Raw genomic sequence first — 15179 nt, 5'->3', positions numbered from 1 at the left:
TAGCAAGTGAGCCGGGACAATAATCCAGTTGTTGGTACCAAAAAGCCGCAGGGACATGCTTTTACAAATGGCTCATTATAACCCCATGGCAGGGCACGTTGGGGTGGATCAAACACTAGCCCTGTTAATGACTGGTTTCTACAGTCTAAAATCACCAAGATTAAAACTGGGAAAAAAAAGTAGAGAGGCAATAAAATACTCCTTCAGGACTAGACACTGTTGCTCGTGTGTGAAATTAAAGGTGTGAAAAGCTGAAATATTACATCACTAATGCACCAGAATGAGTAAACCATCCCTAAAAGTATTCTATAAGATTTTAAAAACAAAGCAGCCTTTTTTTTTTAAACAGATTAAGAGGAAGTATGTTTTAAAAAAATACTCCTGAAGTTTCCCATAGCAAATAGGAAAAAACCTTTACTGCTGCTGCTGCTGCTTCCCATCATCCTCATTAGAAGCAAATCTACAGTGATTTGCTCCAAAACTGACCACAATTACTGGGGTGTACACTCATCATCATCTCACATCACAACATCTACATATAAGCCTCTCAAACACACTTCTGACACCCAGCTTTGTGAAAAAGACTCAAAGACTTTAATCTCCGGCTCAAGTGAAAGCAGCACGCAGTGTCCAGTAACACATGATGTAAATATTTTAAAGCCACCTGATGCCTTCATGGCCAGTGAATGTCTGTAATGCCTCTGAAAGGCAAAGAGAACATCAGAGCAGCACGGATGTGGACTAACCCATAATATTTAAAATAATAAAGCTGTGTAAACACAAATCTTGGTGTTACTGTAGAGCGTCACAAGGTCGGTGGGTAATTTTTATATAAAATATAAAAACTACGTGATCTGCTGCGGACAGATGATACAGTGTGGGATACGCTGGAGTTCAGTTGCTAAGACACAGCAGTGATGTGATCGACCGAGCAGAAACACACAAGGCCTTTGTCGCCTTCATCATCTCTCTGTACTAGCGGCACTAGTTTTACGGGACGATTTTCTTGGAGTATGACAAAAAATTAATCCACACTTACACAATACACAGCATTCAACAAAAACCCCGTTTTATTTCATCAGTCAGGACAAACAGAAGTCGCATTGCTCTGCACCAATATAATATAAACGTTTATTTAGCCCGCGTTACCCGTATTGACATTATTCATTCATTCTTCTTCTTCTTCTTCTTCTTATTGCTGCAGTGACAGTGACACAGGTGTTAGAGAGAGTAATGTAATTCGGTAAGATCAGGTAGAGCCGGGCAACAGAAATGATCTGTAATGTGACCGCGCTTATTCAACAGTATCAAACAGCAAGTAACCTACAGAGTGAAGTAGTCACTACACATTAGATAGCTTTAATGAAGAGAAAAGGATTCTCTTGTAATCTCACTGCGGTCTGAATGTAGGAACTTCCCTGAGGCTCTGTGCATCTCTGCAGCTGTTAGACGCAGCTAACCCGCTAGCTCTAGCTAGACAAAAATATAATGTAGTCAAAAAGGTTTGGCACACACCAGATAATGTTAGCATGTTAGCTAAAACCCACACCAGAGTACTTAAACACACAGATCATGCACGTAGAGGATACAGATAAACTCAACAACACTTCCTGTTAGTCATTAACAGTTCACTAGCTCAACACCTTCACAACAAGGATAAATTGGCTGATTATCATCCATCATTCACAAACGTCCTCTCAAAACTAACAAACAAATAAATACCCAGTTTCCCGTTCAGCAAGTTTCCAATCAGTCCTGAATCTTTTTCCTCCTTCGGTATAATATCTGCCTCTTTCACTTCTGTTTGTTATCGTTGGTTCCTGATGTCACACAGAGAAACATTATGCACAGAAATGGACAAATCATACATTCATTAGCGAGTTCAACGAGCAGGTAAAAGCTCCAGTGCAGAGTCCTGTGTTTTGGCCCAGACAAGGCTAAAAGTCATGTAGGCAACGTAAAGTAAAAGAGGAAACTAGTTAGCTAGTTCAGCGCAGAAATACAAACAAACAGCAGGATTACACTAAGACTTTCAAACGATTTTAATGTCACTGAGAATTTCTGAATTGTTGTTAAGTCATATAATTTGCAGCGTGACAAGTTTCTGATGTGAGCGTTTCTGTGTAGTGTGAGTGTGTCATGATCTGTTATATCCTTTAGATCAGATGCCTGGTCAGTGAAAGTGTGTGACTTTACCATCATCGGTGTGGTGTGGTTGCTCATTAATTGGCTTCTTTCACAATTTTGAATCCAACAGCAGTCACTGTTATCAGTGAAGGGGGGAATAACAAAACTGCCCGGCTGATGGAAGCAGCACCAACGAAACGGCGAGCAGGTTCTACGTCTCTGGCTTCTCCTTTTCTTTCAAAGTTTCAAAAACTGCACAAACTGAATGCTGCGTGTTTGTCAGCATTTTCAGACTGCTGTCAAAATTTACACACACACACACACACACACACACACACGTGCCCGCGCATATACACACATGCACGCGCACACATACACGAACACGCACGCGCACACATACACGAACACGCACGCATGCACATACACGAACACACGCATGCACATACATGAACACACTAGAAACCTGCAGCAGTGATTTATATTCACTTCTCTGAGAGAATCTCCTGATAAAACACTAAACGGCAGTTAACTTTCGCTGTACTTAAGAGCTGATTAGAAATTTTAAAAACGTTAAAAAAAATAAATTTCAGCTTCTTTGCCTTTTCAAATAATTTTTGGACATAATGTTGTACATGTTTCTCACATACTTTTTATTTTCCTTTAATGTGTAACTACTGTTTTTCTGTCAGTGCTCATGCTGTGACACATTAGTCAAATTCATCCAAATATATTACCGGATAAGTCATTTAAACATCGTTAACAGTTTTTCTTTCCTTTTAATGAAGACATAGAGCAATTGATTTCTTGTGCTTCAGATGACCTGCAGCTCAAAGCTGGTGAAAAGGATGTTAAATGAAGAAAGGTGTGTTTTTGTAAAAAAGTAATTCTCTTCCGGCAGTGATTAATTTCTCTGTGTTGAGTTCATTTTGGTAAACAAGAACACATCTACACACAATGAGCTGAGAGCAACCAGAGTCAAAGTAACTGAATTCTAACACATCAAACACCCGCTAAACACCCGCTGAACACCCGCTGAACACCCACTAAACACCCGCTGAACACCCGCTGAACACACCACCACAGCAGTTCCCACACCAAAGCGAAGAAATATGGCAGAAAACCAATCGACGAGCTTTAGTAGCGCTGCATGATTTCATTAAAATTATTTTAGATTTTTGAAAAATGAATTGCAATTGTTTGGAATTAAATAGTATATAAATAAAGTGGATTCTTTTGGAGAGTGTGTGTGAGATAGTGATGAACTGATAGTTCAGAGATTCACTGGGGCTTTAATTAGAGAAGTGCTGTTATGCTATAGTTTCACATGATTAACATTCTGACTGATTAATGATTAAGGACACAGTGATGCGAGCATCTCCTCTGATCTATAGCTTTTATAACAGTACAAAAAACTTCAGCAGTGATTGATAATTGAAAATGTCTGAAATCATAGCAGCTTAGAGCAGAAAAGAGCAGACACTGTGGCAGTCGAGAGTATCACCTTTAAATTCTGTGAAGTTTCAGGATTAGCTGATCTGGGATCAGAGTTCTCCTCAGTGACTGTATGAACTCTGTCATTACTGCTGCAGTTCTGCATTACTGCATCCTGATGGCCTTCATCATCCTCACCATTACGCTCATGGCTGAGGTTTTTAGTACTGCTACTGTCATTAATGTGGATCTCAGTCATGTGCGTGTCATCAGTGAAGCTCTCTGATTGGCTCACAGACTTGTCCATATCACTCGGAACCTCTTCCTGAGAGTCTGATAGGTTCCTCTGTGACTCGAGACTAGCCTCAGACATTCCTGCAAGCAAACGCAGACAGAGTGCAGAGGTTGTCATTCTCACTGTTTTACTGCTGATCTTTGCTAATGCTCTTCTTCTTTTATGGCTTTATAAGAGGGATTGTGCCACTACAGCCTCAAGTTATAGGACAACTGAATAAATCTATTCAGATCACAAAGTTCTTTGTCCAGTGGAAGCGAGACAAGAAAAGAATGTTATCGCACCACCCAACCCTGAGGCAGTGCTCAACACGGATTCACATAAAGTTCTTCTACTGTGTATTAAACCCGCTGGACCCAAGCTTCTGCAAACAGGAGAAAGTTTTCTGCTAAGGCACAGAATCAACACCTCAGTTTACTGTCAAAAACCAGAAATAAACATACTATTTTACACACAAAAAGCTGTGCAGGTCCATTTACTGCTCTATAAAACATAAGGCAACGTTTCTCAGCAAAGAGAAACAGATACGTCTGTTTTAGCTCTCCACATGAGCACCATAATTATCCAAACACTGCATTACTGACCACTCGCTCTGCTGGCAGGTTAAATCACAGAAACGGAATCTGAAGGAGCAACACGTCCAGGAAAATCTGTGCTACCAGAGAACCTCAAGCACTCGGCACAACCTCCTGCACTGTCTTTATAAAAAATCCTGACCTTTTCAGACTTCCTCCACATTTTTAAACATTTGAGACTTTTTATATACAGTTTTCTTAATAATTAGTTAAAGATCAAGAACTGTAGCAAGGGAAAAGGAATTGCAGTGTTCATTAGTGAACCTTAGTGTCTTTTTTTAGAATATCCACGCTGTTCCGAAAACAACTTTCCACGCGTTCCCAGGTCTTTGCAGGAAGTGTGTACGCTGTGACGAGTGTCGGCCCGCATGATCAGTTACTGAACACTCTGTAACATCTGCTTTCACATAAACAATATACTTCTGTGTTCTGGGTTTAAAAAAAGGAAGAAAGGAATATTATAGTCATAATTCAGCACAGAAGGAACTTCACACCTGTACAGCAGGTACCTGAACCTGCCACAGTTAAACACTGAGAGAAAAAACATTCATTAATCCCACTTTATTAAATTATCCTTTCATGCTACAGCCCTATTCTACAGCCCCACGCTCTACAGCCCCACATTCTACAGCCCCGCGCTCTACAGCCCTATTCTACAGCCCCGCGCTCTACACCCTATTCTACAGCCCCACATTCTACAGCCCTATTCTACAGCCCCACATTCTACAGCTCTATTCTACAGCCCCACATTCTACAGCCCCGCGCTCTACACCCTATTCTACAGCCCCACATTCTACAGCCCTATTCTACAGCCCCGCGCTCTACACCCTATTCTAGAGCCCTATTCTACAGCCCCGCGCTCTACAGCCCTATTCTACAGCCCTATTCTACAGCCCCGCGCTCTACACCCTATTCTAGAGCCCTATTCTACAGCCTTATTCTACAGCCCTATTCTACAGCCCCGCGCTCTACAGCCACACATTCTACAGCCCTATTCTACAGCCCCGCGCTCTACAGCCCTATTCTACAGCCCCGCGCTCTACAGCCCCGCGCTCTACACCCTATTCTACAGCCCCGCGCTCTACAGCCCTATTCTACAGCCCTATTCTACAGCCCCGCGCTCTACAGCCCTATTCTACAGCCCTATTCTACAGCCCTATTCTACAGCCCTATTCTACAGCTCTATTCTACAGCCCTGCGCTCTACACCCTATTCTACAGCCTTATTCTACAGCCCCGCGCTCTACACCCTATTCTAGAGCCCTATTCTACAGCCTTATTCTACAGCCCTATTCTACAGCCCCGCGCTCTACAGCCACACATTCTACAGCCCTATTCTACAGCCCCGCGCTCTACAGCCACACATTCTACAGCCCTATTCTACAGCCCCGCGCTCTACAGCCCCGCGCTCTACACCCTATTCTACAGCCCCGCGCTCTACAGCCCTATTCTACACCCTATTCTACAGCCCCGCGCTCTACAGCCCTATTCTACACCCTATTCTACAGCCCCGCGCTCTACAGCCCTATTCTACACCCTATTCTACAGCCCCGCGCTCTACAGCCCTATTCTACAGCCCTATTCTACAGCCCCGCGCTCTACAGCCCTATTCTACAGCCCTATTCTACAGCCCCGCGCTCTACAGCCCTATTCTACAGCCCCGCGCTCTACAGCCCCGCGCTCTACAGCCCTATTCTACAGCCCCGCGCTCTACAGCCCCGCGCTCTACAGCCCCGCGCTCTACAGCTCCGCGCTCTACAGCCCCGCGCTCTACAGCTCTATTCTACACCCTATTCTACAGCCCCGCGCTCTACAGCCCTATTCTACAGCCCCGCGCTCTACAGCCCTATTCTACAGCCCTATTCTACAGCCCCACGCTCTACAGCCCTATTCTACAGCCCTATTCTACAGCCCCGTGCTCTACACCCTATTCTACAGCCCTATTCTACAGCCCCGCGCTCTACAGCCCTATTCTACAGCCCTATTCTACAGCCCTATTCTACAGCCCCGCGCTCTACAGCCCTATTCTACAGCCCTATTCTACAGCCCTATTCTACAGCCCCACGCTCTACAGCCCTATTCTAGAGCCCTATTCTACAGCCCTATTCTACAGCCCCGCGCTCTACAGCCCTGCTCTACAGCCCTATTCTACAGCCCTATTCTACAGCCCTATTCTACACCCTATTCTACAGCCCTATTCTACAGCCCTATTCTACACCCTATTCTACAGCCCCGCGCTCTACACCCTATTCTAGAGCCCTATTCTACACCCTATTCTACAGCCCCGCGCTCTACACCCTATTCTACAGCCCCGCGCTCTACAGCCACACATTCTACAGCCCCGCGCTCTACAGCCCTGCGCTCTACACCCTATTCTACAGCCCCGCGCTCTACACCCTATTCTACAGCCCCGCGCTCTACAGCCCCGCGCTCTACAGCCCTATTCTACACCCTATTCTACAGCCCCACGCTCTACAGCCCTATTCTACAGCCCCGCGCTCTACAGCCCTATTCTACAGCCCCGCGCTCTACAGCCTATTCTACAGCCCTATTCTACAGCCCCGCGCTCTACAGCCTATTCTACAGCCCTATTCTACAGCCCCGCGCTCTACAGCCTATTCTACAGCCCTATTCTACAGCCCCGCGCTCTACAGCCTATTCTACAGCCCTATTCTACAGCCCTATTCTACAGCCCCGCGCTCTACAGCCCTATTCTACAGCCCTATTCTACAGCCCCGCGCTCTACAGCCCTATTCTACAGCCCTATTCTACAGCCCCGCGCTCTACAGCCCCACATTCTACAGCCCCACATTCTACAGCCCCGCGCTCTACACCCTATTCTACAGCCCTATTCTACAGCCCTATTCTACAGCCCTATTCTACAGCCCTGCTCTACAGCCCCATTCTACAGCCCTATTCTACAGCCCTATTCTACAGCCCCGCGCTCTACAGCCCTATTCTACACCCTATTCTACAGCCCCGCGCTCTACACCCTATTCTACAGCCCTATTCTACAGCCCTATTCTACAGCCCTATTCTACACCCTATTCTACACCCTATTCTACAGCCCCGCGCTCTACAGCCCTATTCTACACCCTATTCTACAGCCCTATTCTACACCCTATTCTACAGCCCTATTCTACACCCTATTCTACAGCCCCGCGCTCTACAGCCCCGCGCTCTACAGCCCTATTCTACAGCCCTATTCTACAGCCCTATTCTACAGCCCTATTCTACACCCTATTCTACAGCCCCGCGCTCTACAGCCCCGCGCTCTACAGCCCTATTCTACAGCCCTATTCTACAGCCCTATTCTACAGCCCCGCGCTCTACAGCCCTATTCTACAGCCCTATTCTACAGCCCTATTCTACAGCCCTATTCTACAGCCCCGCGCCAGTGTCCCACTCGACAGCCCCGCGCCACAGTCCCACTCTCTACAGCCCCGCGCCACAGTCCCACCCTACAGCCCCGCGCCAGTGTCCCACCCTACAGCCCCTCGCCACAGCCCCACCCTACAGCCCCGCGCCACAGTCCCACCCTACAGCCCCGCGCCACAGCCCCACGCCACAGCCCCACTCTCTACAGCCCCGCGCCACAGTCCCACCCTACAGCCCCGCTCCACAGTCCCAACCTACAGCCCCGCGCCAGTGTCCTACTCTACAGCCCCGCTCCACAGTCCCACCCTACAGCCCCGCGCCACAGTCCCACCCTACAGCCCCGCGCCACAGTCCCACCCTACAGCCCCGCGCCAGTGTCCCACCCTACAGCCCCGCGCCAGTGTCCCACCCTACAGCCCCTCGCCACAGCCCCACCCTACAGCCCCTCGCCACAGTCCCACCCTACAGCCCCGCTCCACAGCCCCACCCTACAGCCCCGCGCCACAGTCCCACCCTACAGCCCCGCGCCACAGCCCCACACTCTACAGCCCCGCGCCACAGCCCCACACTCTACAGCCCCGCGCCACAGCCCCACTCTCTACAGCCCCGCGCCACAGTCCCACCCTACAGCCCCGCGCCACAGCCCCACTCTCTACAGCCCCGCGCCACAGCCCCACTCTCTACAGCCCCGCGCCACAGTCCCACCCTACAGCCCCGCGCCACAGTCCCAACCTACAGCCCCGCGCCAGTGTCCTACTCTACAGCCCCACCCTACAGCCCCACCCTACAGCCCCGCGCCACAGCCCCACACTCTACAGCCCCGCGCCACAGCCCCACACTCTACAGCCCCGCGCCACAGCCCCGCGCCACAGTCCCACTCTCTACAGCCCCACCCTACAGCCCCTCGCCACAGCCCCACCCTACAGCCCCTCGCCACAGTCCCACCCTACAGCCCCTCGCCACAGCCCCACCCTACAGCCCCGCGCCACAGCCCCACACTCTACAGCCCCGCGCCACAGCCCCACTCTCTACAGCCCCGCGCCACAGCCCCACACTATACAGCCCCTCGCCACAGCCCCACACTCTACAGCCCCGCGCCACAGCCCCACTCTCTACAGCCCCGCGCCACAGCCCCACACTCTACAGCCCCGCGCCACAGTCCTACTCTACAGCCCCGCGCCACAGCCCCACTCTCTACAGCCCCGCGCCACAGCCCCACTCTCTACAGCCCCGCGCCACAGTCCTACTCTACAGCCCCGCGCCACAGCCCCACTCTCTACAGCCCCGCGCCACAGCCCCACTCTCTACAGCCCCGCGCCACAGCCCCACACTCTACAGCCCCGCGCCACAGCCCCGCGCCACAGCCCCACACTCTACAGCCCCGCGCTCTACAGCCCTGCTCTACAGCCCTATTCTACAGCCCTATTCTACAGCCCTATTCTACACCCTATTCTACAGCCCTATTCTACAGCCCTATTCTACACCCTATTCTACAGCCCTATTCTACAGCCCCGCGCTCTACACCCTATTCTAGAGCCCTATTCTACACCCTATTCTACAGCCCCGCGCTCTACACCCTATTCTACAGCCCCGCGCTCTACAGCCACACATTCTACAGCCCCGCGCTCTACAGCCCTGCGCTCTACACCCTATTCTACAGCCCCGCGCTCTACACCCTATTCTACAGCCCCGCGCTCTACAGCCCCGCGCTCTACAGCCCCGCGCTCTACAGCCCTATTCTACACCCTATTCTACAGCCCCACGCTCTACAGCCCTATTCTACAGCCCCGCGCTCTACAGCCCTATTCTACAGCCCCGCGCTCTACAGCCTATTCTACAGCCCTATTCTACAGCCCCGCGCTCTACAGCCTATTCTACAGCCCTATTCTACAGCCCCGCGCTCTACAGCCTATTCTACAGCCCTATTCTACAGCCCCGCGCTCTACAGCCTATTCTACAGCCCTATTCTACAGCCCTATTCTACAGCCCCGCGCTCTACAGCCCTATTCTACAGCCCTATTCTACAGCCCCGCGCTCTACAGCCCTATTCTACAGCCCTATTCTACAGCCCCGCGCTCTACAGCCCCACATTCTACAGCCCCACATTCTACAGCCCCGCGCTCTACACCCTATTCTACAGCCCTATTCTACAGCCCTATTCTACAGCCCTGCTCTACAGCCCCATTCTACAGCCCTATTCTACAGCCCTATTCTACAGCCCCGCGCTCTACAGCCCTATTCTACACCCTATTCTACAGCCCCGCGCTCTACACCCTATTCTACAGCCCTATTCTACAGCCCTATTCTACAGCCCTATTCTACACCCTATTCTACACCCTATTCTACAGCCCCGCGCTCTACAGCCCTATTCTACACCCTATTCTACAGCCCTATTCTACACCCTATTCTACAGCCCTATTCTACACCCTATTCTACAGCCCCGCGCTCTACAGCCCCGCGCTCTACAGCCCTATTCTACAGCCCTATTCTACAGCCCTATTCTACAGCCCTATTCTACACCCTATTCTACAGCCCCGCGCTCTACAGCCCCGCGCTCTACAGCCCTATTCTACAGCCCTATTCTACAGCCCTATTCTACAGCCCCGCGCTCTACAGCCCTATTCTACAGCCCTATTCTACAGCCCTATTCTACAGCCCCGCGCCAGTGTCCCACTCGACAGCCCCGCGCCACAGTCCCACTCTCTACAGCCCCGCGCCACAGTCCCACCCTACAGCCCCGCGCCAGTGTCCCACCCTACAGCCCCTCGCCACAGCCCCACCCTACAGCCCCGCGCCACAGTCCCACCCTACAGCCCCGCGCCACAGCCCCGCGCCACAGCCCCACTCTCTACAGCCCCGCGCCACAGTCCCACCCTACAGCCCCGCTCCACAGTCCCAACCTACAGCCCCGCGCCAGTGTCCTACTCTACAGCCCCGCTCCACAGTCCCACCCTACAGCCCCGCGCCACAGTCCCACCCTACAGCCCCGCGCCACAGTCCCACCCTACAGCCCCGCGCCAGTGTCCCACCCTACAGCCCCGCGCCAGTGTCCCACCCTACAGCCCCTCGCCACAGCCCCACCCTACAGCCCCTCGCCACAGTCCCACCCTACAGCCCCGCGCCACAGTCCCACCCTACAGCCCCGCGCCACAGTCCCACCCTACAGCCCCGCGCCACAGCCCCACACTCTACAGCCCCGCGCCACAGCCCCACACTCTACAGCCCCGCGCCACAGCCCCACTCTCTACAGCCCCGCGCCACAGTCCCACCCTACAGCCCCGCGCCACAGCCCCACTCTCTACAGCCCCGCGCCACAGCCCCACTCTCTACAGCCCCGCGCCACAGTCCCACCCTACAGCCCCGCGCCACAGTCCCAACCTACAGCCCCGCGCCAGTGTCCTACTCTACAGCCCCACCCTACAGCCCCGCGCCACAGCCCCACACTCTACAGCCCCGCGCCACAGCCCCACACTCTACAGCCCCGCGCCACAGCCCCGCGCCACAGTCCCACTCTCTACAGCCCCACCCTACAGCCCCTCGCCACAGCCCCACCCTACAGCCCCTCGCCACAGCCCCACCCTACAGCCCCGCGCCACAGCCCCACTCTCTACAGCCCCGCGCCACAGCCCCACTCTCTACAGCCCCGCGCCACAGTCCTACTCTACAGCCCCGCGCCACAGCCCCACTCTCTACAGCCCCGCGCCACAGCCCCACTCTCTACAGCCCCGCGCCACAGCCCCGCGCCACAGCCCCACACTCTACAGCCCCTCGCCACAGCCCCACACTCTACAGCCCCGCGCCACAGCCCCACTCTCTACAGCCCCGCGCCACAGCCCCACACTCTACAGCCCCTCGCCACAGCCCCACACTCTACAGCCCCGCGCCACAGCCCCGCGCCACAGTCCCACTCTCTACAGCCCCACCCTACAGCCCCTCGCCACAGCCCCACCCTACAGCCCCTCGCCACAGTCCCACCCTACAGCCCCTCGCCACAGCCCCACCCTACAGCCCCGCGCCACAGCCCCACCCTACAGCCCCGCGCCACAGCCCCACACTCTACAGCCCCGCGCCACAGCCCCACACTCTACAGCCCCGCGCCACAGCCCCACTCTCTACAGCCCCGCGCCACAGCCCCACACTATACAGCCCCTCGCCACAGCCCCACACTCTACAGCCCCGCGCCACAGCCCCACTCTCTACAGCCCCGCGCCACAGCCCCACACTCTACAGCCCCGCGCCACAGTCCTACTCTACAGCCCCGCGCCACAGCCCCACTCTCTACAGCCCCGCGCCACAGCCCCACTCTCTACAGCCCCGCGCCACAGTCCTACTCTACAGCCCCGCGCCACAGCCCCACTCTCTACAGCCCCGCGCCACAGCCCCACTCTCTACAGCCCCGCGCCACAGCCCCGCGCCACAGCCCCACACTCTACAGCCCCGCGCCACAGCCCCACACTCTACAGCCCCGCGCCACAGCCCCACTCTCTACAGCCCCGCGCCACAGCCCCACACTCTACAGCCCCGCGCCACAGCCCCACACTCTACAGCCCCGCGCCACAGCCCCACTCTCTACAGCCCCGCGCCACAGCCCCACTCTCTACAGCCCCGCGCCACAGCCCCGCGCCACAGCCCCACACTCTACAGCCCCGCGCCACAGCCCCACTCTCTACAGCCCCGCGCCACAGCCCCACTCTCTACAGCCCCGCGCCACAGCCCCGCGCCACAGCCCCACACTCTACAGCCCCGCGCCACAGCCCCACTCTACAGCCCCGCGCCACAGTCCCACTCTACAGCCCCGCGCCACAGCCCCACACTCTACAGCCCCGCGCCACAGTCCCACTCTCTACAGCCCCGCGCCAGTGTCCCACTCTACAGCCCCGCGCCACAGTCCCACTCTACAGCCCCGCGCCACAGTCCCACTCTACAGCCCCGCGCCACAGTCCCACTCCACAGTCCCGCGCCACAGTCCCACTCCACAGTCCCACTCCACAGCCCAGCTCCAGTGTCCTACTCTACAGCCCCGCGCCACAGCCCCGCACTCGACAGCCCCGCACTCGACAGCCCCGCGCCACAGTCAGGTGTTAGAGAGATGATAGTGAGGTGTTGGTGTTAGAGAGGTGTTGGTGTTAGTGAGGTGATAGTGAGGTGTTGGTGTTAGTGAGATGATAGTGAGGTGTTGGTGTTAGTGAGATGACAGTGAGGTGTTGGTGTTAGTGAGATGACAGTGAGGTGTTGGTGTTAGTGAGATGACAGTGAGGTGTTGGTGTTAGTGAGGTGTTGGTGTTAGTGAGGTGTTGGTGTTAGTGAGGTGATAGTGAGGTGTTGGTGTTAGAGAGGTGTTGGTGTTAGTGAGGTGTTGGTGTTAGTGAGGTGTTGGTGTTAGTGAGGTGATAGTGAGGTGTTGGTGTTAGTGAGATGATAGTGAGGTGTTGGTGTTAGTGAGATGACAGTGAGGTGTTGGTGTTAGTGAGATGACAGTGAGGTGTTGGTGTTAGTGAGATGACAGTGAGGTGTTGGTGTTAGTGAGGTGTTGGTGTTAGTGAGGTGTTGGTGTTAGTGAGGTGTTGGTGTTAGTGAGGTGTTGGTGTTAGTGAGGTGATAGTGAGGTGTTGGTGTTAGTGAGATGATAATGAGGTGTTGGTGTTAGAGAGGTGTTGGTGTTAGAGAGGTGTTGGTGTTAGAGAGGTGTTGGTGTTAGAGAGGTGTTGGTGTTAGTGAGATGATAGTGAGGTGTTGGTGTTAGTGAGATGATAGTGAGGTGTTGGTGTTAGTGAGATGATAGTGAGGTGTTGGTGTTAGTGAGATGTTGGTGTTAGTGAGATGATAGTGAGGTGTTGGTGTTAGAGAGGTGATAGTGAGGTGTTGGTGTTAGTGAGATGATAATGGGGTGTTGGTGTTAGAGAGGTGTTGGTGTTAGAGAGGTGTTGGTGTTAGTGAGATGATAGTGAGGTGTTGGTGTTAGTGAGATGATAATGGGGTGTTGGTGTTAGAGAGGTGTTGGTGTTAGAGAGGTGTTGGTGTTAGTGAGATGATAGTGAGGTGTTGGTGTTAGTGAGATGATAGTGAGGTGTTGGTGTTAGTGAGATGTTGGTGTTAGTGAGATGATAGTGAGGTGTTGGTGTTAGAGAGGTGATAGTGAGGTGTTGGTGTTAGTGAGATGATAGTGAGGTGTTGGTGTTAGTGAGATGATAGTGAGGTGTTGGTGTTAGTGAGATGATAGTGAGGTGTTGGTGTTAGTGAGATGATAGTGAGGTGTTGGTGTTAGAGAGGTGTTGGTGTTAGTGAGATGATAGTGAGATGTTGGTGTTAGAGAGGTGTTGGTGTTAGTGAGATGATAGTGAGGTGTTGGTGTTAGTGAGATGTTGGTGTTAGTGAGATGATAGTGAGGTGTTGGTGTTAGTGAGGTGTTGGTGTTAGTGAGATGTTGGTGTTAGTGAGATGATAGTGAGATGTCGGTGTTAGTGAGATGATAGTGAGGTGTCGGTGTTAGTGAGATGATAGTGAGGTGTCGGTGTTAGTGAGATGATAGTGAGGTGTCGGTGTTAGTGAGGTGTCGGTGTTAGTGAGGTGTCGGTGTTAGTGAGGTGTCGGTGTTAGTGAGGTGTCGGTGTTAGTGAGGTGTCGGTGTTAGTGAGATGATAGTGAGATGTCGGTGTTAGTGAGGTGTCGGTGTTAGTGAGATGTTAGTGAGGTGTCGGTGTTAGTGAGATGTTAGTGAGGTGTCGGTGTTAGTGAGATGTTAGTGAGGTGTCGGTGTTAGTGAGATGTTAGTGAGGTGTCGGTGTTAGTGAGATGTTAGTGAGGTGTCGGTGTTAGTGAGGTGTCGGTGTTAGTGAGATGTTAGTGAGGTGTCGGTGTTAGTGAGATGTTAGTGAGGTGTCGGTGTTAGTGAGATGTTAGTGAGGTGTCGGTGTTAGTGAGATGTTAGTGAGGTGTCGGTGTTAGTGAGGTGTCGGTGTTAGTGAGGTGTCGGTGTTAGTGAGGTGTCGGTGTTAGTGAGATGATAGTGAGGTGTTGGTGTTAGTGAGGTGTCGGTGTTAGTGAGATGTTAGTGAGGTGTTAGTGAGGTGTTGGTGTTAGTGAGGTGTTGGTGTTAGTGAGGTGTTGGTGTTAGTGAGATGATAGTGAGGTGTTGGTGTTAGTGAGATGATAGTGAGGTGTTGGTGTTAGTGAGATGTTGGTGTTAGTGAGATGATAGTGAGGTGTTGGTGTTAGAGAGGTGTTGGTGTTAGTGAGATGATAGTGAGGTGTTGGTGTTAGTGAGATGATAGTGAGGTGTCGGTGTTAGTGAGATGATAGTGAGGTGTTGGTGTTAGTGAGGTGTTGGTGTTAGTGAGATGATAGTGAGATGATAGTGAGGTGTCGGTGTTAGTG

At 52.7% G+C, this 15179-nt stretch overlaps 2 protein-coding genes across 7 annotated transcripts in view; one reads left to right on the top strand and one right to left on the bottom strand.

Moving 5' to 3' along the window:
* Window positions 1-15179, bottom strand: part of arfip1 (ADP-ribosylation factor interacting protein 1 (arfaptin 1)) — a 29694-nt gene that overhangs the window by 11013 nt on the left and 3502 nt on the right. For 2 of the 6 annotated variants that reach the window (XM_053230994.1, XM_053230996.1), the window contains exon 3: window positions 3629-3933. The exons of 2 other annotated variants lie outside the window; for them this stretch is intronic. In XM_053230994.1, coding sequence (XP_053086969.1) covers window positions 3629-3931 — 303 coding nt within the window. In that variant the 5' untranslated portion in view covers window positions 3932-3933. Of the gene's footprint in view, window positions 1-1722; window positions 1821-3628; window positions 3934-4692; window positions 5018-15179 lie in introns of those variants that run through there. 2 more of the 6 variants (XM_053230995.1, XM_053230998.1) reach the window with 2 other exon arrangements.
* Window positions 4126-12890, top strand: LOC128317658 (uncharacterized). Its single transcript, XM_053230992.1, has 5 exons — window positions 4126-4233; window positions 7815-8129; window positions 10461-10604; window positions 11626-11773; window positions 12733-12890. The coding sequence occupies exons 1-5, from the start codon at window positions 4126-4128 to the stop codon at window positions 12888-12890; spliced, it is 873 nt and encodes a 290-aa protein (XP_053086967.1).

The sequence above is a fragment of the Pangasianodon hypophthalmus genome, chromosome 28 (assembly GCF_027358585.1).
Source record: "Pangasianodon hypophthalmus isolate fPanHyp1 chromosome 28, fPanHyp1.pri, whole genome shotgun sequence".
NCBI lineage: Eukaryota > Metazoa > Chordata > Actinopteri > Siluriformes > Pangasiidae > Pangasianodon > Pangasianodon hypophthalmus.
The sequence above is the reverse complement of the archived record's forward strand: the minus strand, read 5'-3'. Positions and strand labels throughout refer to the sequence as shown.